This window comes from Hipposideros armiger, unplaced genomic scaffold (assembly GCF_001890085.2).
Source record: "Hipposideros armiger isolate ML-2016 unplaced genomic scaffold, ASM189008v1 scaffold_59, whole genome shotgun sequence".
NCBI classification, from domain to species: Eukaryota; Metazoa; Chordata; class Mammalia; order Chiroptera; family Hipposideridae; genus Hipposideros; species Hipposideros armiger.
Window position 1 is genome coordinate 3822338 of NW_017731409.1, and position 21152 is coordinate 3843489.

Genomic DNA, 21152 nt, shown 5'->3' on the forward strand with positions numbered 1-21152 from the left:
ATGCTTAAAATGATTTTTTAAAGTGACTTAGGAAAACGGATCTATTGCTCTATTTAGCAAAAAAAGAAAAAAAAGAGTTCAAATTATACAGAATATGATCAACTACTAAAATGTGTAACTATATAAATGACTGAAGACAATAAGTCAAAATTTAAACAGGTGATGCCACTGAGTAACGGGATTTGGAGTAATATTTTTTTCCTTGCTTTATACTTACCAACTTCCATATTTTCTAATGAGCATGAATTATTTTGCTAATCAAGAAAAAAGAAAAAAAGGAAAAAAGCTTGTAATGCATTCAAGAACAAATAAAAGAGTAGATAAAATTAATATTTTAATATTTCTTCAACCAAGCTACAAATTCAGTTTGGTATTTTAAAATGAGCATGGTGAACAATTTTTACTTTGTCCCTCTCTAATAGGTGTGAAATTAAACTGGAAAAATACTTGTACAAATTTTATATTGTGTTTTATGCCCAAATTTTCATTTAATCCCTAACGCTTATATAAGAATTATAATTATATAACTTGGCTTATACTTTGCTGATGAATTTTTCAGTCTTTTAAGTGCATGTATGTGTGTGTTCACTCCACAGAAAGAGTTAAGAAAAAAAGCAATTTATATCGGGTTAATTTGAATTCTTAGGAGGTAGAAATAGGATTTAAAGTATTATCAAATGAGTTGGATAAATACCTGCATTAAAATCCTCATTCTAAATTTGATTTTCTTCCCAACCCCCATTTGTGACATAAAAAAGGGACCAAGCACTAAATTAATTAAATAGTCAAACAGCTTAAATGATTAGCTGCTAATAAAATGCTTTCACAAACTGATGGGATTGAAATAATTCAGTATTTACTGGGCACTAGTTACTAGCGCTAGGTGCTGCATCTAAAGTGCTTATAAACAAGTAAGGGAGACAGAAGTAAGCAAGTGCTAAACAGTAATAGGGGAGGGACACTTAATCAAGTATTTGGGGATGATTTCTGGAATAGATAATATCTGAGCAGAGCTAAGACTACACTAGTCTTCTCACTCATTCCCTACTTTCACATATATTTAACCATCCTTTATTGATAGTAAATAAAGACCAACTCTGGTTCATGCAGATCCTGTGATAAATTCTCAATCAGGACAGCACTTTATGTGTTTTCATAACACCCAATGTTAACTCTATTGTAGCACTACTCACACTATAGAGTAATTGTCTGTTTCCCCAGGAGACCGGAAATTTCTGGAGAGCAGAGAGTGCCTTGCTTATCATGGAATCCCCAGCACCTAGCACAGTGCTGGAAATATAGGCGGCTCAATAAATGATGGTTACCGTTCAATACATACTAGTAGTCCTATTCCTGCACTTACAAAACTCATCTTTTGATTCTTTACCTTTCTTTACCATAACCTCCAAATTCCAGAAATTTTTATAAGCTGAAACTTGTATCTTACGTATGTTTTCAGTTGCCCGTAACTGTTAGTGAAGGTAGTGAGGGCAAAAGGACAAGTAGCCGGTGCGTTTCACTGCTAACAGTCCTGCACAGTTGGTCAGTGTGATGGAATGAATGTTTGTGTACCCCCAAAATTCATGTTTAAGCCCTAACCCCAATGTGATGATATCTGGATGGGGCCTTTGGGAGGTAACTAGGGTTAAATAAGAGCATGAGGGTGGGGCCCTCATAATGGGATTAGTGCATTTTACAAGAAGAGACACCAGAAAGCTTTCTCTCTTTTCTTGGTATACAAAGAGGTCATATGAGTACACAGTGAGATGGTAGCTGCCTACAAGCCAAGAAAAGAGGCTCCAGAATGAAACCTACTTCTTGCTGGCACCCCACATATGCTTCGATTATATTAACAAGTTACACAAGCAAACAGTTGTTTGAATGAAAAAAACCCCAATAATCAGTAATAATATTATAACAAGAATCATAAGTACACATGGGAATTAAGGATTCCTTTCAACTGAAGAGTCCCACTCTAGAATTACTAGTTCATCCTCCTTCATCCTACTTACTTTGTTTTTGCCTCCTTTAATAACGAAGGGTCATCCGTGGCCAAATACACTCTCTTTTTATCCACTTGCATCCTGCGAGCAAGAAGCTGAAAATGTTCTTCAACATGTACCATGTACTCCTCAATGGGATGGAAGGCTGCTTCTGTCCCCACTTTGTCTGTGCGTCTGACATGGACTCTGGGTGGTGGTGGTGGTGTGGGGGGAGGGAGGGCAGAGAGAGAAAGTCAGATTTTGCTGGTAATGTTCTGACCCACTGCATGCACTGTTCATAGTAGCCTTATGGACATTTAAAAGCATTTTTTCTTTCATTTTCACCATTTAAAAAATAAAACAAATATTTTTTAGAATTCAAACACATACATTCTAAACATATTTACATATTAACACAATACAAGGGGAATTAAAAAGTAAGTAAAGCCTTTAAAGAATGCTTTCTCATAGAGAAAGTAATTGGCATATCAGGAATAAGTGGGAGATTTCAGAGTTAGGCTCCATACTAGGCAGCAAAATACCAACCAGCATTTCAGAAAAAACTGGGTATATTTTTTACAACAAATGATACCAAGATTCACAGTTCTTATTATAGAACATTAAATACATTGTTTGTAATGTTTTGATGGTAAGTTGTCTTTTTCTTCATTTTACCCTGTATAGTAACTGTAACTGCCAACTTGAGGAATTAAAAGTTGCTCCAGGAAAACACAGACCAGCATGGATTCTTCAATCAAAGCAGGATTCAGTCAAAGCAGGCAAATGATTTAAGGGTTCTTACTATTAATAAGTTCATGGAGCCATTCCAGCCCTTTTGTATGCATAATGAATTTCATTTCTCTCGTTTTCACTCTATCAAACACAAGCAGATGCTGATCTCATCTGTCCTATTTAAGAAAAGCTCCAAAATTGTAAAATTAGGGACAGACGTTTACATTGTCCTGCATTGAATAAGGCATTGACTTCCACAGTATTTTCCCCCCATCTTAGTACTTTCAAAGTAATTTTAACAAAAATAAGAATAGTAATCATAGTTTGTTTTCATACATTAAAACTTGCCTTAAATTTGCCCTTTCTGTATCTCCCATCTCCCCAAATTATTAAACCACTACTCATATGTCAGAAAAGGAAAAAGGTAGATTTTTTTTCCCTTTAGATCAAAAAAAGGTCAGCTTTTTATTATGAATCTGGAGTGGGGGTTTGATTTTACTGAAGTTACTCTGATATCTTCATGGCAAGTCTTTCCTTTATATTCTAGATGTGAATATTATTGTAAGAACACTTCTATCATCTTTTCCTTCTCACATCATTCTTAATCACTGCTTCTCTTAGGAAATTGTAATTGTTCACTGTGCTCCACAAAGATGAAGAGGGACAAAAATACAGTTCTACTAATTTTGATGAAAATTTTCATGAGAAGAAATACTATATGATACCCTGATTTCACCATGGACTTTCTTTAGCCCTAACATTTGGAATAGGGGTCAGTAACTTCTATACATATCAAGACTGAGACTCAAGGGATGAAGTGGAATGGAAGCTATGAAAACAAAAATAAAAACAAAGGAGAGCTGTAATAATGGAAGAATAAAAGGAAGAAGAGCATTTGAGACAATGGTAGAGTACTACTAAGCAATTTTCTCAATTCTCCAAGTACTCCTGAAATTAGGCCTGGATCAATAATTTGACAGAGGACCTTAGTGAAATCTCTGTGGAAAAATCAGAATGTTAGACCTGTGAAGGATATTAGAAGTCATTTCATTTAATGTAACTCTTTCATCTGACACTTAAGGAAACTGATGCTTCTGAAGACATGTCAGTGAACAAAAAGACAACATAAGACAAAGGGAGGCTGGTTTCTCTTATATACATTTCAACCCAGTCTTTACAAAAGTAAAAGTTATTTGTGTACCCCACTGATTTTCACTATTAAATATCAAGAGTTTTTGAGGCAGGGAATCTGATTTTATTTATTCCCAATTGCACCAAACACACCAAACACCATGAATGAATGAATGAATGAATGAATGAATGAAAGAATAAGTGAGTGGACACAAAAGTCTAATTGTTTAGCATTATGTTAGTAAAAACCTTAAATACCATCTAATCTAGTTTTTTATTTTTTAAAAAAACGAATGAGGAAAGGGTGGCGATTAATGAAGTCCCAGAATGATCAAGTCATATAACTTGTTAGTGCTGGAAGCTAGGTAGGATCCCCAGATTCTTGAATCCCAGTGCACCCCTCTTTCATTACAGCACACTGCCTAATGTGCAAATAACTTAGTTGTCTGTGGTACTTCATTTCTCTACATTTGGTCAATTTTCAATATGGTGGATGGTCAATGGAAAATTAATAAGGGTTGATTTCTGATATGTAAAACTACAGGAAATCCAAACAAAGTTAGAAGGTTCTGGAACTTTGGGCAGATAAATTTTTTTCTTAAATTTCCTCACCTGTAAAATAATTATCTCTGCCCATTTCACAGGACTGTGTTACAAGATTGATGAGATAATGTAGTTAAAGATATTTTGGTAATTTAACTACTATACTGTTATCTTTCTCCATCTTTCAAGATCCTGTTCAAACATTGCAGCTATGAAATCTTTTCTAATCTAGATGGAAGTATATTTCCCCTTCCCTGACCTCTTATAATACTTTTATACTTCTCTCAGAGTATTTATCACATTCTACCCATACAATGTTAGTTGTGCAAGTCTCTTATCCCATACACTGTAATGAGCCACAAGGGGACATTTAAAAAAATTAATCTCTGTCCCCTACACTAGCAGGTATTCAATAAACATCCTGCAAATAAGTGAATGAATCAACACATGTATCAATATTAATCAATAGCTGACTTTATCACAAATAACATAAGCTACAGAATGCCATAGTCTAGCTTACAAGTCTATTTTCAGGAATTATTTAAGCATCAATCTTTCTGAAAGGTGATAATATTTTACAGTGCATTTTCCCACAGAACTGAAATCCTTTTTAAATCCTTATATTATCATATCATCATTTTAGGGCAGGTATTACCTACCCTATTTTATAGATGGAAAAATCAAAGCCTAAAACTACTATAAAGTAAGCTGGCTCAGCACTAGGGAAAAGCCAGGAATATTACCCAGTTTCTTAACTCTCAGTGCAGTATTCTTTCCATTAGGCAAAGAACATTTCCAATGGTGTGAAATCTAGCATCAGGACCCAGGAAAACTCCTCTTCCATAACTGTTTATATATGTGTACAGGAGCACACGTTTGTGAACAAATATGCTCTTTTGGATTTTTCTTGCTCCCAGGATTTCCTGATATATCTCCCTTAACATAAGCATGCGGCTGAATACATATGTACATTATAACTCCCAAGTGGGCCATGAGATCATTTAAAATAATAATTTTAACATTATCTTATAGTACAAATGATATCCTTATTCTCAAAATAACTTCCAGGACAGAAAAAAAATAGAATATCAAAAAAGCAAAATAATGACCAATGGCAATTAATGAAGCCTAAGAATAAGGTGCAATCGAAAAGCTATGAATGTGACAGCTTCATCTCATGGCCCTTTAGGGTAAGATAGGAGTCATGTAGAAGATCCAGAATACTCCCTTTACTTGTTTGCTTGTTTCCCCAGGAAAGACAGCCAATTTCAGAAATACGGGCTTAATATATTTGTTGAATGTATAAATAAACTAAGGGTGACAAAGTATGATGACTCAGCTGTTCTAAGTGAACAAAGGAAGAATGGTCTCCCTGTAGCCTAAAGTGAACTCTGGAACCTGTTTTTGGATGAAGCTATGAAAATTAAACTGTATATTGTAAAAATCACAATACATTGTAAAGGCATATATCCCTGCCACCACATAGCACTTTAGGAGGTGCAAGTCAGATTCTTACCCAATAACCGGATGTTTGAAGCCAAGCTTCTTGGTGGCCTCTTCTATTTCCTTTTCCAACCAGGGTTGTGGGCGGATCAAGTATTTGACAAACTGAGACACCCACCACACTGCAGGATCACCATGCACTCGAACTAGACGTTCTGCGAGGTCTTCTGGGACAGCCAGCGGTAAATACGGAGGACGAGGATGAAGACTGTCTACAATGGGGAGCTCGACCACCTGCACATTTTTGTCTTTTATTTCACCTGAGAGAATATCCAAACATCATCATCACCACACTGCATTCCTCATACAACTACCATTTAACAAGAACTCAGTCTGGGTGCATCATTCTCATAGCAACTTCTGATGAACAATTATGATTTTCACTTCACACAGGCAGTTAAGTAACTTGCCCAAGGTGTTAGCACAAAAGTGATAGCTGAATTTCACGTTCAGGCTGCTGTGCCTCTCAAATCCATAGTCCTTTCATTTCTGTCATAACATGCTGCCATATCAACACCTCATACCTCAGATAAAGATGGTATCCAGCACTCGAAGTATCTAATCAGAGAATACCCATGTTGCCAGTGGACACAGCCAGCTAGGCAAAGCTCTGTTTTTTGTAATTGTTGTTTTTTAATCAGACAATAAAATGTTTTTGAAGCTTCCAGCTTGTCATAGCAAATGGCTCTTGCATTAGTTTCATGACAGAGCACATGACTCTAGAGATACCTAAAGATTACAATTATAAGCCAAGAATCTATATCTTTTGAAGAAAAAAAAAACAAAGGTAATTCTAAAGTCTTTTTTTTCTTGGCCAAAGTAGACTTATTATATTCTCAATTATAACAGAATCTGTGTTTACCTGGATATGACATTAAAGTTAGAACAGAGATTAGATGCTAATTTTTGTCAATGATGATTAGTTTCAGAATCCAGCCACTATATATCATTAATGTTACTGATCTATTAATTCTATAATACAATTAGAACCAAAATGTGACAGTCAGCATCCCTAAAGTTTACTTTACATATTAAATACCATGCAGTAATAACTAGAAGACACAAAGATACCATGTGGAGAGATTTCACAAATATAAAATGTGAATTAAATTTTCAATAACAGAAAATATTAACCTGAACATACAAAATAACTCCAGTTAAGATGCTGTCATTGTGCATAATAAATTAGAATCACAGTTAATCACTGGACCATTAAAGAAAGAACATACTTGCAAGGAATAAACCTACAATACATTTAAAATGTATTCACCAGAATAAAACACAATCCTCAAATTCTGTTTTTCTGCATATATGCAAAATGTTTTAAAATGAATTACATGATCTGGGAATATAATCACTCAAATCGACTGCATAGTTATTAGAAAGTCAGTTGGTATAACTAAGAATTAAAAACGTCTGGTTAATATTCTTTCTCTCTGATATGTAAAACTCATTACAGGATTCTTAGAACAAAGCCCTTGAAACATGACATTTGTTGCATGAATAAATGGGAATTAAAAAATTTACCACCAATAACTGCAGTTCATCTAGGGTGCCAGTTAAGAAAGAGTTGGGCAACTTTATCAGAAAAGAAACTGTAATTAAGAGTGTTTGGGAAAAAGTGAGTTGCATTTTAAATTAAACTCTAATAGTCTCCCTAAGGCCAGGAAAATTGGGGTGCTTTTCTTGATGTGGAGATGATAAGTAGTACACGAATCAAAGAGAAAACAAGAAAGGGAGAAAGGTAGTTATTTTTTATAAAAAGACAAAAAGAGAAAGAAAGGAAGACCCTAGCCTCTCATATATGACCATAAACAAAAGCAAAATTCATAGGGCTAACTTCCTTTTGTGATTCCTTCCTAATAAGGTTATTCTAAATGTTCCATGTAACTAGCTCCAAACTGCACTTACATGAAAGTATTACCCTCTGATTGCCCCACGGCATCATCTTCCTTAAAGCTAGTCCTACTGACAGCTTTCAGAAACAAAACTATGCCTATACCTTCAAGACAGAGAACTCAGTTTATTTTTGTTGATTCTTTGTTATTCAGTCATTTGTTCAGATATTTATTGAACACTACTATGTGCCAAACACTGTACTAGGCAGAGTATATAGTGATGACATGGTTCTTGCCCTCCAAAATTTACAGCTCAAAAACCTCACCCAGAACTAGAATGCTTTCAGTGAAAGAAAAATAAAATATCATCACCAACATGCTACCAAAAAAATATCAATATTACAATGCCATGTAAAATATGAAGAAAAGGTTATCTATATTTGTAAATGGAAAAAATGGAATAGAATAAAAGGTTAACTTCCTCAATAATGATACATTTCAAAATGAAAGAAAATAACACAGTACATGCTATGTTAGGTCCCTTCTTTTACTTAGTTTACCACATAACATTTTTTTTTTTTTAAGATTTTATTGGGGAATTGGAGGAGGAGAACAGCGTTGGGGAATCGGGGAAAGGGAACAGACAAGTTGCTGTCCTTTTGCTCTTCAGTCTAGTTGTGAAGAACATCGCTTCACTGGCCCATGTTGGTATTATCATTGCGCTCTTCCCGACTGAGGCAGTCTCTCGCAGGCCATTGGACAGCCGCTCTCGGCGGCTACCGGCAGCTCACGAAAGCGCACATCAGCTGTCGGCCAGTCCCACTGCAGCCTACGCCGTTGCCAGTGACTCACGGCAGCCCAGCTCCAGGTCGAGCTGTTGCTCACCATTTTAGCTGTAGAGGGCACAGCATCACTGGCCCTCATGTGGGATCCGAACTGGGACCCTGCTGCTCAGAGCTGGTGTCCCAAGCCAACTCTTAACCAGGGCACCACTCGGCCGGCCCCACCACATAACATTTTTTATTTTATTGGAATACACATTCAAAACAATTTAAATCTGGAATAGATCCTGGAGATAATCTTATTCAATGTTTTTAAAACTTTAGTCATTTATGTACCACCTTTAAAGCTTTTACCATGTCCATCTGTACTATTTAATGTTTAAAAAATTCACTTTTCAAAACTTAAGTGAATTTATTTTATAGATGGTAGCTGTAAATGTAACTTCACTGCAAACAAAACCATGTTATCAAATTGTATATAGATACTATTGCTTATTAAAGGGCTCTGAGCTCAAGCCAGCTTGCTATTAAAAAGGAGATTATTGGTGAGGTTTTAATGGATGATAATTGCTTTTCCCCTTACATCTCCTATGAGTTTGAAACAAAATGAGAAACAGAGAGAAGAATAAAATGACAATCAAAATATCAGCTTGATTACCAATAAGAATGAATTGGAGAATAGGGATATTTTTGGATTTTTGGCTTCATGGGTTTACTAATAATTCCCACGCAATCCTAAGCAGAGTTTGTCAAACAAGGCCTACTACAAAGTGGAGGAGAAAAAACACATACTCTGAGAACGGGCCACACCATGAGAAGCCAGAAAGGCCTGTGCCTCATGTGTTTGGTTCCTCTTCCCAAACCCACCAAAGTATAACACATTCCTTTCCTTGTAAAGTGGAAGGGAAATAAGGTAGAAAGAGCAAAAAAGCACTTCTGTTCTTTCCCCTTCTAAGGAATGTAATTTATTTCCCTTGTATGGAAACTCCTGAGGAATGAAGGATTCACAGTGTCTACCCCTGCCCACCTCCACCTCTACCCCCAAACAATTACCCAGCATTAAAGAACTATTAAAGATATCTTGATACCAAATTGAGACTTTGTCTTTGGCATAATCAGAAAGACTGAAAAAGAAGTAACTTTCTCAACTATGTGATTCAATGTTTAATGTTTTATCAGGAAACTGCCTGATAAAACATATCTCATGTCACCTAAAATCATCTCTAGTAATCTGTTGTAAGTTTCAGTTTGGGAAACACAAATTTAAACTCCTTCATTTTACAGAGGAAACAAACAAGGAGAGGTTAAGTGAACTTCTCAAAGATAATACAGCTAATAAAATGGCTAGAATCAGACTCTAGTGTTTACTACATTACTTATATGACATTCTGCTTTCTGGAACCTATATACATATTTTTAAATCATTTAAGTATGGCCCTTTTGATCAATCAAGAGTGTCCTGCCATTCTATTAAGACTTTAGTGTTGTAAAAATAAAAAATGAACTGCATCAACCTTCCAGCAAGAGAATGTTTTATACACAGAAGTCATACATAAGTCAACATTAGTCATTTGAAAAGAAAGTAGCCTGGGCATTACACAATTGACTGCCCAGTTCAACTTGAATTGATATGATTATTACTGATTATTTCAGGGACTCATTTTCAAGACTACCTTCTCTTGTTGATAATCTGTTTGATAAGGTCATTCTCTTTGCTAAGAGTAAATAAGACTCAAAAGGCTTGTTAGCTCTTTGAAAGGGAGAATCTCCACAGTTGCATGCAAGTACCTCTAGAGAAGCCATCCTCCCTGCTAGTCAATTCTTAACAGCCCCATTTAAAAGCATTACTCTGCCATCATTCCCTGTAAGACAGAGACACTAGCCCTGGAGCTACTCAATTAGTTAGTAGTCTTCAGTAGACTCAAGAGAAAGGGCTTGGAAAGCTTAACATCCACCATGAATGAATAGGTTCTGATATAATGAAAAATGGCTCAAGGGTGGAAAAGATTTTGGGTCCCAGTCCATAGATTTTTTCTGCATTTACTGTCTTATTTCTTCAGCTGCTACTAAGCAACTGCTATCACTCTGATTTGTGAAAGAAGCAAAAAACCAAGAGGGGGAACTCTCCTGAAGAGCTCAGAATGGTCAAGGAAAAGAGGTTTGGAACAGGGTTGCCAGTTGAGAAAAATCTCCAGTAGGACATCACTACCTGGAACTTAAATTTCACTTGGGGGAAGAGGGGATTCTTAGTAACTTTTTGGCAATACTAAGCCAGAAAAAGCTGTCTGCTTTCTGAACTCAAGCCTCTTAAAGAGGTTTCCCTCAATTCCCCCATAGGCCCAGATATCCCCCAAACAAGTACAGAGGGGGCGGTAGAATGAGGTTTTATTCCCTTACTAAGAGAGTTGCCTTCAATGATTGTGGCTGCTAGGTGCCATCACGTCCAGTCCAAGGAGACAATTGCTGAGACTCACAGCCCTATTTGAGGCTAGACCAGGGAGAGACATCAAACAAACATAGTAAGGCAAATGCCTATGCCTGTCGTGCACAGTGATTAAGGGGTTTGGAATCACAAAAACTGGTGTTCAAATCCTCTCTCTATCACTACCAGTTGTGTTACCCTGAACAAGTTATATTTAACTTCGCCCCAGTTTCTTCATCTAGAAAATGGCATTGATAATAGCACCTTGCTCATCCAATTATTCAAAGGTTGAATTTATTGCATGGAGAAAGCTCAGCACGATGTCTGACACATAATTCTCAAAAAATGTTAGTTCTTTATCTTGGGATCCTGATGAATAATTCTCAAGAAGCTGGCTCTAATTTGGTCCAGAAAGAGATTATTTGGCAAAATATCACATTCTCTGAAAAATATAGCCAAGTGTCCCATTTCAGTGAGTCAAAGATACATTCCCAAATATATTAGATATAGGAGATGTAAGATATACACCTAAAGTAAATCTTATTCATACTGATAACCAGAGGCAATAGAACAATGAGCAGCTGTTTACTTTTTTCAAAATATTCAATCAATGTCCAAACTGAAGAGCAGTAACTCCACGCTATCTGAAAGTTCTCACAGAATTATCACCACTAATGTGACGGAAATTCTGTTCTATACTGGAAGTGCAGAATAGCAGTAAGTGGTCTAAACTAGCAATACCTCCTGCTCATATTACAGCAGACAATTTTTATCCTTAAATGATATCCACAAAGACTATCTGGACTTCTGGGATCTACATTTTCTTTAACTCTGTGTGGTCAAATATGATGCTGGTTAAATTCTTACTAAACTCTCTGAGACTTGTTAGAGGAGACAAGAATAAAAGCAGATCGAGACCAAAAGTTAACTAGCTGTTGTGAGACCTCTAGAGGCACGGGGGAGTTTTCTTGATTTACTTGGACACAAAAGATGGCCACTAAAAAAAAATCACAAATGCATGAGGTCTGTTCTTTGGAATTTTAACAATGATGACATTGATATTATATCCTCATTTAATGAGTGAACTCTGTCCTCATTTAAAATATGGAGGGAAGATACACTATTAAAAAGTTAACATCTGGGAGATTTTCCTTTTGTTTTTCAACTATTGCGGCTGATGGAGATATATTTTTGAATTTGAATGAGCAACTGTCGCCTGCCATATGAATTCTACTTAAGCAACAACTCAGAAGACTGTTATTACTGCCAGTTTGGAGCCTTCAACCAACTGAGTGAGAAGTTCTAAATTCAATCATATGAAACATAGTGCAGTGTTAGCAACATTCTTAAGAATTAGCATATCACACTACAGGAATGATTATATAGCATCCTTATGAGGAGCTTGCTGCTGTTACTAGAAAGTGAAATACCTTGCAAAGGTAACTAGACTCATGGTTCACTGACCTCAACGATATTCTGACAGACTTAACACTAGAAAGGGACTAAAAGAATGACAAATGGAAAATATAGTATCAGTGAGTTACACAGACCAGGGCAAAGCAGGCAGAGCAGTGTCAAAAGAAAAAAGACCAAAAGTGATTTGTTTGCTTCATATCACTACACAGAAGGCTCCATGAAGTCATTCTTAATGTTTCTGAAACAAATTTAGTTATTTAGCTTTTATATACATGTATATATTACTTTGCCAAAAAGTTCCATACAGTCCTCAGACAGCTTGCTCATAAAGGGGAAACTGCCAACAGTTTCTTTGATGATTCAGATGGCATAGGCCCTAGAACTCCATGGCTGGAGGTTTGAGGGAGTTTGTTGTTGTTGTTCAATAATTTAGTGCCTTCTCTTAACTTAGAACCTCCTTCCAATCCAAAGGAACCCAAAGAATCCTAGAATAGCTTATCTCATCGGCAAGAAACAAGAGAATAGAGAAATGGAAATCAGTGGAAAGACAAGGCTTAATTTCATCAAATCTACTAAAAAACCAACCCTCGACCTCACTTCTCCCATTCTCATGAAAAATCGCAATCCCACTTTCATACTCCTCTTATTTCTTCATCACATGTCACGACTCCTTGAAATAAACAGCCAGGAGGAAAGACCTCGAGGTAATAATGGCCTTTTATTCCTTGAGAATCCCTGAAAGTGGTGACTGATGTGCAAGTGTGCCCTCAGGATCTCACAGGACAGAGCTGCCAGTTGGCATATGCTGAATTCCCTTCTGCTTTGGGGGAACTTTATAGCTGACTCTGTGGTTAGCACAGACTTGTAGCTGGAGAATCAGAAATGCAACTTTTCATGTTGGATTTACAGCTACTTGTAATTTCTCTAGCAAGTTATCCAATTATGTTAAAGCAGGAAGGCCTAATTTGGGTTTTCCTGATGATAAGGTAAAGGTCAATCCTAAAACAAAAGATAAAAGAATTATAACAAGAAATTCTGGCTATACTATGAGAGGAAAAAAATACAGAGTCATGTTGGAAGAAGGAAATAATAACAAAACAGTGAAGACTTTTGTGGGATGTTAGGAGAGAAGAGAACTTAATCCAGTGGAGCGCCTTGCTAAAGAAAGCACTATACAGAATGCTGATAAAATAGACAACAGGCTGGGGCAGCAAATCTTCCTCATACTATATGCTAAATCAATCCATATAGTACCATCAGCCCCAAGAGTCATCCTGCCATCATTCCCATCTTGAACTCTTGCTGCCATCTCAGACTGCAGAATTTGTCTTCTTCACCAGCCTCCTCCTTTCTACCTTGGAAGAAGATGAGGGGTGGGGTATGGCTTTATGTGCCAACCACGGCTCCTACTGTCACGTCATTGCTGCTGCCAATCTGGTGTAAGTCACCTGATTCTCCCCTCCTCCTTTTCTGGGTTTTGTTAAATCTCTAGAAAGAGAGCTAATACTTTACAATCTATAGCCTCTGGTGGCATTGCTAAAGACTGTAAAGACATTACTCAAAAAATGCCTACATTTTACTCTTTTTGGTTTAATTGGGAAAAGAGCAGGGGATACCCATAAACGAAGAAAACAGGCGGGGAGAGGGAAGATACATGTAGCAAACAGAGCAAAGAGGAGATATCTGAGGTGGTAAGAAGCGGGCTTTTTTGCTTGTTACTGCTTTAAAAAGATAATACATTGTACAGATTTGATACTTCACACTATGGTTCCCATGACATTTTTTATTTATGCTTAAATCAGGGACAGCACCACCCCACCCTTTAGAACCTGGACTAAAATTTGCAAAAAAACACTTGTCATCCCCTTGCCAAGAAGGTTGGTTATCTACTGTTTCCAACATGTGCAACATATTTTTCAATCTGTAGTCAGTGATCTATCAATAGGCCACAAAGTCTTACCTGGTAGATTTCCAAATCAGAGGCCATCATTTTACCACAATCCAAATCATAAAGATTCTGGCAGGGATGAGGACCCAGTCTGTTCTTTCCATATGCTTTACTCCTTCTCAATCAGCCTTGTTATAAGCCAGTTTTAAAACAGTTTCTGCACCCACCCGCTCCCGTCCAAACTCCATATCAGCAACTTTAAATAAGAGCTAACATTTATTGAGCACCAACTATATGCCAAGTACATTAAATGTTTTCCACATATTATCTCAATTAATCCACAAAGTCTTCATGAGGTGAGTATTCTCTTATTTCCATTTTACAGATGAAGTTAGTAACCTGTTCAAGGTCACGCAGCTAGCAGTCAGAAACAGGAGTCGAAACCAGACATTCTGACTCCAGAGTTTGAAGTATATACCTCCATCCTTACTCTATTAACTTAGAGTTTCAAAAGAAGCCAAAATCCAGATCTCTCTCTACAGTGCATACTAAATATAAGAATTTAATATTAAGTCACAAACATAAACTTCAAACACTGATCATGTGTACCCATATAAAGCAATTAGTAGATGTGAATGTGGCTTAACAAAACAATTTCATTCATTGTCACTTTGGATTTGTACTGGAATCCCTGAAGAAAAATAATAGCTAATGACAGCTTATCTCTAATTTAAATTATTTGTATTAAACAATTATGAGGCTTCTTAGTTAAGAGTTAATAATACCTTCACGATTTGATTGTAAAGACAGAATGTGAATTAGCCAACCTATAACAGTATTATTTCTTAATCATTATATAATAAGCTTTCCATGAAGGAGAAATAGTGTACTTCAGAACAAAGAATCCGGAAGCAAAGTTATTATAGAGATTTATTAAAGTTGTAAATCACTCTCCCTATTATCTATTTATATACTTATTTTCAACTATCAAACATTAAAGCGAAAATATTTTGCAATCTAAAACACTTCTGTCAAAAAATATTTCCTCCTTTACTTTCTTTAGTGGTATAGTTAGGAATAAAAAAAAATAAACAAATTTCAATTTACTCATGAAGACCTTATCAATTAAAGTATCTACTCCTGATTATATGATCCAAAATTCAGCATATAATAACTGATGGTATCCAAAATGAATCACACAATAATTATAAGTATTTATATTTTCAGAAACAAATTCCAACCTTGATTATTATAACTTTATTCATGTCAGTGGAATTTCTAAAAGCTTTAAAAAAAATCACAGAAAGGACTTTTAGAGGTGATACAAAGTAATGTTTAAGTTAATTCAATAGATTACTAAGTTGAATATACATGAAAGGGGACGATCACAGTTGTGTTTATATATGAATAAATTTGTGCAATTCAACTACTACATCTCAAAATAAAGAGAAACAGTATTACTTAAGAGGATGGAGAGCTTCCAAATGACAATAGGATGATTCTCTTCTATCTAAAAAGATGAAAGCCGAGAGGAGATATGTTCAAAGCCTATAAAATGAAGAAAGATTTAGACAAGGTGTCCAAGAATGTGTTCACCAAATCTGAGAATCAGGGACCTTTCGTTGCTGCTTGAAAGAAGTACTTTAAGAATAAATAAAATAGGGCCCGAGTGGCTCAGCTGGTTAAGAGCTCGCTTTGGAGCGCCAGCTCTGAGCAGCAGGGCTGCGGTTCGGATCCCACATTGAGGGCCAGTGACGCTGGCCCTCTACAGCTAAGATGATGAACAATATCTGGACCTGGAGCTGGGCTGCTGTGAGTCGCCGGCGATGGCATAGGCTGCAGCAGGGCTGCAGTGGGCTGCCTTGAGCTACATAAGTGGCTGGCAGCCAGCGTGAGCGACTGGCAGCCGGTGTGAGCTGCCGGGAGCCGCTGGGAGCAGCCAACCAATGACCGGCGACCGATCTGCCTCATCCGGGAAGAGCACAATGATCATACCAACATGGGCCAGTGAAGCGACGTCCTCCACAACTAGACTGAAGAACAAAAACAGCAATTTGTCTACCTGTCTGTTCCCCTCCCCCCAAATCCCCAATAAAATCTTTAAAAAAAAAAAAAGAAGAAATAAAATAAAGTCCAGTTTTACACAATAGGTAGAATTCTTATAAAACCCACTATTCAAAAAAAAGGTAAAAAGCAGAAATTATGTTTGGGGGAAAATCTGCATGTTTGGACCTTGACATCATGTATGGTAGCTATAACTCCCATAAAGTGTCACTGAGAACTACTGGTAAATCAGAGTTCTGAACTGAATGAATGAGTGATATAACCCAAAATGCCTTCTTAGGCTTCAATGCACAAGAAACAACATATACGAGATAATAAGATTATGTTACATTTTGGCTCTAAAGGATGCTTTTTCTTTGTGTACCAACAAACCATTATTTCTTTTCCTTGCAGTATGAAGATAAGAAGTAGCTATACCATATAAATAAGAAAAGGATAAGAGGACAGAAAACAGAATATTACTTATGCCTGCTGATACTGCTTGCTTGGTTAGAGTAGAATATAAAACTCATAAAATAAAGGATATTGGAGTTCTGAAGCTAGTACTACATAGTTAAGATTTTTGTTAGAATAAAACTTGTACATGACTATTTCCTCTCAACAATATTAAACTCCAAAAAATATTTATTGAGAACTGTTAGTCAAGGATGACTGGTTGCAAGAAACAGAAAACTAGACAAATTAGTTCAAGAGAAAAATTACTGAAAGAATACAAGGGAATTGCCAAGAAACAAAGAGCAGGAAGTACAACTGTATCTTTTTTTTTAAATTTATTTTTTATTATTATTAGTTTCAGGTGTACTACAGGACATGGGAGACCTGCAATGCTTACCATCTGTCTGTGGCCACAGGGTCTGTGCAGGTCAGCTATACTCTCCTTCCTGCAAACTGACTTCTCTATTGCTCTGGGCCCGTTTGGAAACATCAGCTTCAGTCTATAGGATTTTACAACTTAGTCTCACCCTCATGTAAGCTAGAGTCTCTGTCTTATAATAATACTAATATTACTGAGACCATGTGCTGAGTATTATGCTAAACGCTTGTAAATGTTATTTCTTTTAGTTACCAAAATGACCCTAAAGGGCAAATACTCTCAGAGATGACCAGTGAAGGAATTAGAGTCCAAACCCATCAGACTCCAGTTGGAGTGCACAACCACAAAATTAGATTACCTCTCAACAGAGAATCTTATTGAGACATCCAGCCTAAAGGATACAACTGTGAATATGAGAGAGAGAGAGAGAGAGAGAGAGAGAGAGAGAGAGAGTTTGTGTAGGAGAGAAGGTATGGTGACATGACAAACACTATACAGCAAGGGCTGTATTTCCCAAATAGATGCTATTAAATGCTTAAATGCTGCGGGGAGTTGATAACTGGTATATAGGAAACTTTTGGCTTTCAGAAATTTAAAATTTTAGAATTTTAACTCTCAGAACAAAAGGCAATTTTAAGAACCATCCATGTATGTATCTCTATCACTGCATTTACCAAGTTGTATTATAATTATGTTTTTGTTTATATTTGTTCCCCCCACAAGTCTGGAATCAGAATATAAACCTAAACCTAGTCATCCTGTTGCCTCAGCAACTACAACTATCCCAGCCACATAGAAAACACAAAATAAGTGTTTAATTAAATGAATGAATTTAATATAAAAATATTGTGATTAACAGGGATGCCACAGTCTTCTGCAGGAAATAATCAGTTAGTAGGTGAGCCCACCTACTCATTCAGCATCATAATCACAATATTATGGGTAAATTTTGAGATTTAAGAATATCACTAGTTTTACTGCTTTAAGATACAAAATAGTCAATACTACTCAGGTATTATCTTCACTTAAGAACTTTTTCCAGTCTCTTAGACAACAAATACCTGGAAAATATCATATAATTACTCGCTAAGCTATATCTGTACAACATCTCAATTCTTCTTGTTGCTTCAAAAAGTACTTCAGAAATATACAGTCATTCTGCCTTAGATCCACCAACCAGTTTTTTAGTGTATACTACCTCAATAGGATATGACAGGAAAGAAGATAATACTCTTGTTTTTATTATTTTCTTGTGATTTCACTATACACTTTTCCAGGGGCCTGAATCTAGTTTCCTGGGCTTAAAGAATTATCTTTGAGAGTGACAAACACTACAGAAGCTATTTTAGTTATTAAATAATATCAGAATTTCTAGTTAATTTTTACATGATATAGTCTGATGAAATTGAAAATGAATGCTAGGCATGGTTTAGGCATGTTCTATTGCTAAAACAAAGTCTTTCCCTTCATTCAGAATTTTATAGGTTTCACACTGTATATTAACCTGAAGCAGACAATGAAATTAATTTATAAGACTCTCACTTAGAATAGTTTTATACATAACATAAACTATAAAAATAAATTAAACATTATTTAAAACTAACATTTTCATATCTTGTTATTGCTGTTTATGATCATTACTATCACTGTAATAAAACATATACTTTTTTTCATTTTCAGAGAATTTTCACATATTAGTTCAGTTTATTTGCAACAGAGCTCTCTATTCTTCTTCGGGCCTGCTGCTTTCAAGGGAAACTCTTTTACCAGAGCCTACCGTACTGAGGTTTTACCAAAGTCTAACCAACCTGAGGGAAGAGATATACCCATCTCAGAATCACTAAAAGACCTAATTATAGGATTATAGAATAATTCCCTTCCCCCATCCATACCACCATATCAACAGGGCTACTGAGTAATAACACAGCATTACAGCTAAAAGAACTGCCTATGTAAGGAGTCTTCAAGAAAACCTAAAAACAAGGGAGACAAAAACAAAGATACCAGAGGAAAATTTAGTATCTGATACCACGGCTACAGCTAACAGTTAACATAACTTAACTCCTAGCCAGATAAACATAAAACCTGACACTAAAATCCATCTACTTAAGTTTTTTAACCCAATATAGCAAATCCAGCTTTCAACAAAAAATTACAAGATATGCCAAAAGACGAAAAATACAGACTGTAAGGATAAAGAAACCATCAGATCCAGACTCATATACGGCAGAGATTTTAGAATTATCAGACTGGGAATTTAACTAACTATGATTAATATGTTAAGGATTCTAATGAAAAAAGTGGGCAATATGCAAGAAGAGATGAGTAATGCATGCAAAGAGATGGAAACTCTAAAAAGAATCAGAAGGAAATGACAGAAATAAAAAATACTATACTAGAAATAAAAAATGTCTTTGATGGGATCATCAATAGACTGAATATGACCAAGGAAAGAATCAGTATCAAAATCTGATAAAGGATTTATATCCAAAATATAAAAAGAGTTCTTAAAACTCAACAAGAAAATAACCCTATTACAATATGCGGAAAAGATATGAACAGACAGACACCTCACCAAAGAAGGTATACAGATGGTGACTAAGCATATGATGATCAACATTATAGATCATTGGTGGGATGCAAATGAAAACAAGGTATCACTACATGCCTATTAAAATGGCTAACATCTAAAACAGTGACACCACCAAATGCTGAAAGGATATGGAGCAACAGGAACTCTCATCCAGTGCTGCTGGGAATACAGAATGATACAGCTATTCGTGTGTGTCTTCCCAAAATTCATATGTTGGAGCCCTAATCATGTGATGACATTAGAAGGTGGGGCCTTTGGGAGGTAATTAGGTTTAGGTGAGGAAATGAGGGCGGGGCCCCCATGATGGGAATTGTGCTCTCATAAGAAGAGAGACCAGGGCTTTCTCATTCTATCATGTGAGGATACAGAGAGGAGGCGGCTGTCTACAAGCCAGGAAAGGGTCCTCACCAAGAACCGAATTTGCTGACACTCTGATTTTGGACTTCTCGGCCTCCAGAACTGCGAAAAATAATTTCTGTTGTTTAAGCCACCCAGTCTATGGTGGTTTGTTATGCAGGCCAAGCAGACTACGGCAGCCTCTTTGGAAGACAGTTTGGCAGTTTCTTACAAAGCTAAACATAGTCTTACCATATAACCCAGCAATCCCTCCCTTAGGTATTTACCCAAATGAATTGAAAACTTATGCCTATGCCAAACCTGAACATAAATGTTTATACTAGCTTTATTCATAATTGATAAAAACTGGAAGCAACAAAGATGTCTCACAATAGGGTGAATGGATAAACAAACTGTGGTCCTTCCACACATTATTCAGCAATAAAAAGAAATGAGCTGTCAAGCCACAAAAAGACATGGAAAAACTATTTTTTAAAAAGCATTCAGTCAGAAAAGAGTCTATAATGTATGATTCAAACTATATGGCATTTTGGAAAAAGCAAAATTATGGAGACAGAATAAAGATTAGTGATTGCCAGAGGTTTGGGGTAAGGGGAGAAGTGAATAGTGGTGAACACCAGACTTTTTAGTGCTGTGAAACTACTCTATGATTATGTAATGGTAGATATAAGACATTATGCATTTGGCAAAACTCACACAATTATATAACACAAAGACTGAACCCTAATGTAAACTATGAACTTTAGTTAATAATAATGTACCAATATCACTTCATTGATTGTAATAAATGTATCACACCAATGCAAGTGCTATTAGTTGGGGAACTGGGCCATGGAGCTCGGGGAAGGGAGGAGAAAGGAGAGGAGGAGGGAGTAAATGGTAACTCTACTTTCTAATACATTTTCCTGCAAAACTAACACTGCTTTAAGAAATAAAGTCTAGGGCCGGCCGAGTGGCGCAACAGTTGAGAACTGGCTTGGGATGCCAGAGGGCCCCGGTTCAGATCCCACCTATGAGGGCCAGTGACACTGCCCTCCACAGCTAAGATGCTGAACAACAGCTCAACCTGGAGCTGGGCTGCCATGAG

The 21152-nt window shown here is 36.4% G+C and overlaps 1 protein-coding gene across 12 annotated transcripts in view; it reads right to left on the reverse strand.

The window, feature by feature from the left end:
• FUT8 (fucosyltransferase 8) overlaps positions 1-21152 on the reverse strand; it is a 205621-nt gene that overhangs the window by 9562 nt on the left and 174907 nt on the right. For all 12 annotated transcript variants that reach the window (XM_019641361.1, XM_019641363.1, XM_019641369.1 and 9 more), the window contains 2 exons: positions 5905-6151; positions 2013-2189 (listed from right to left, as the gene is read on the reverse strand). In XM_019641361.1, the coding sequence (XP_019496906.1) occupies positions 2013-2189; positions 5905-6151 (424 nt within the window). The remainder of the gene's footprint in view (positions 1-2012; positions 2190-5904; positions 6152-21152) is intronic.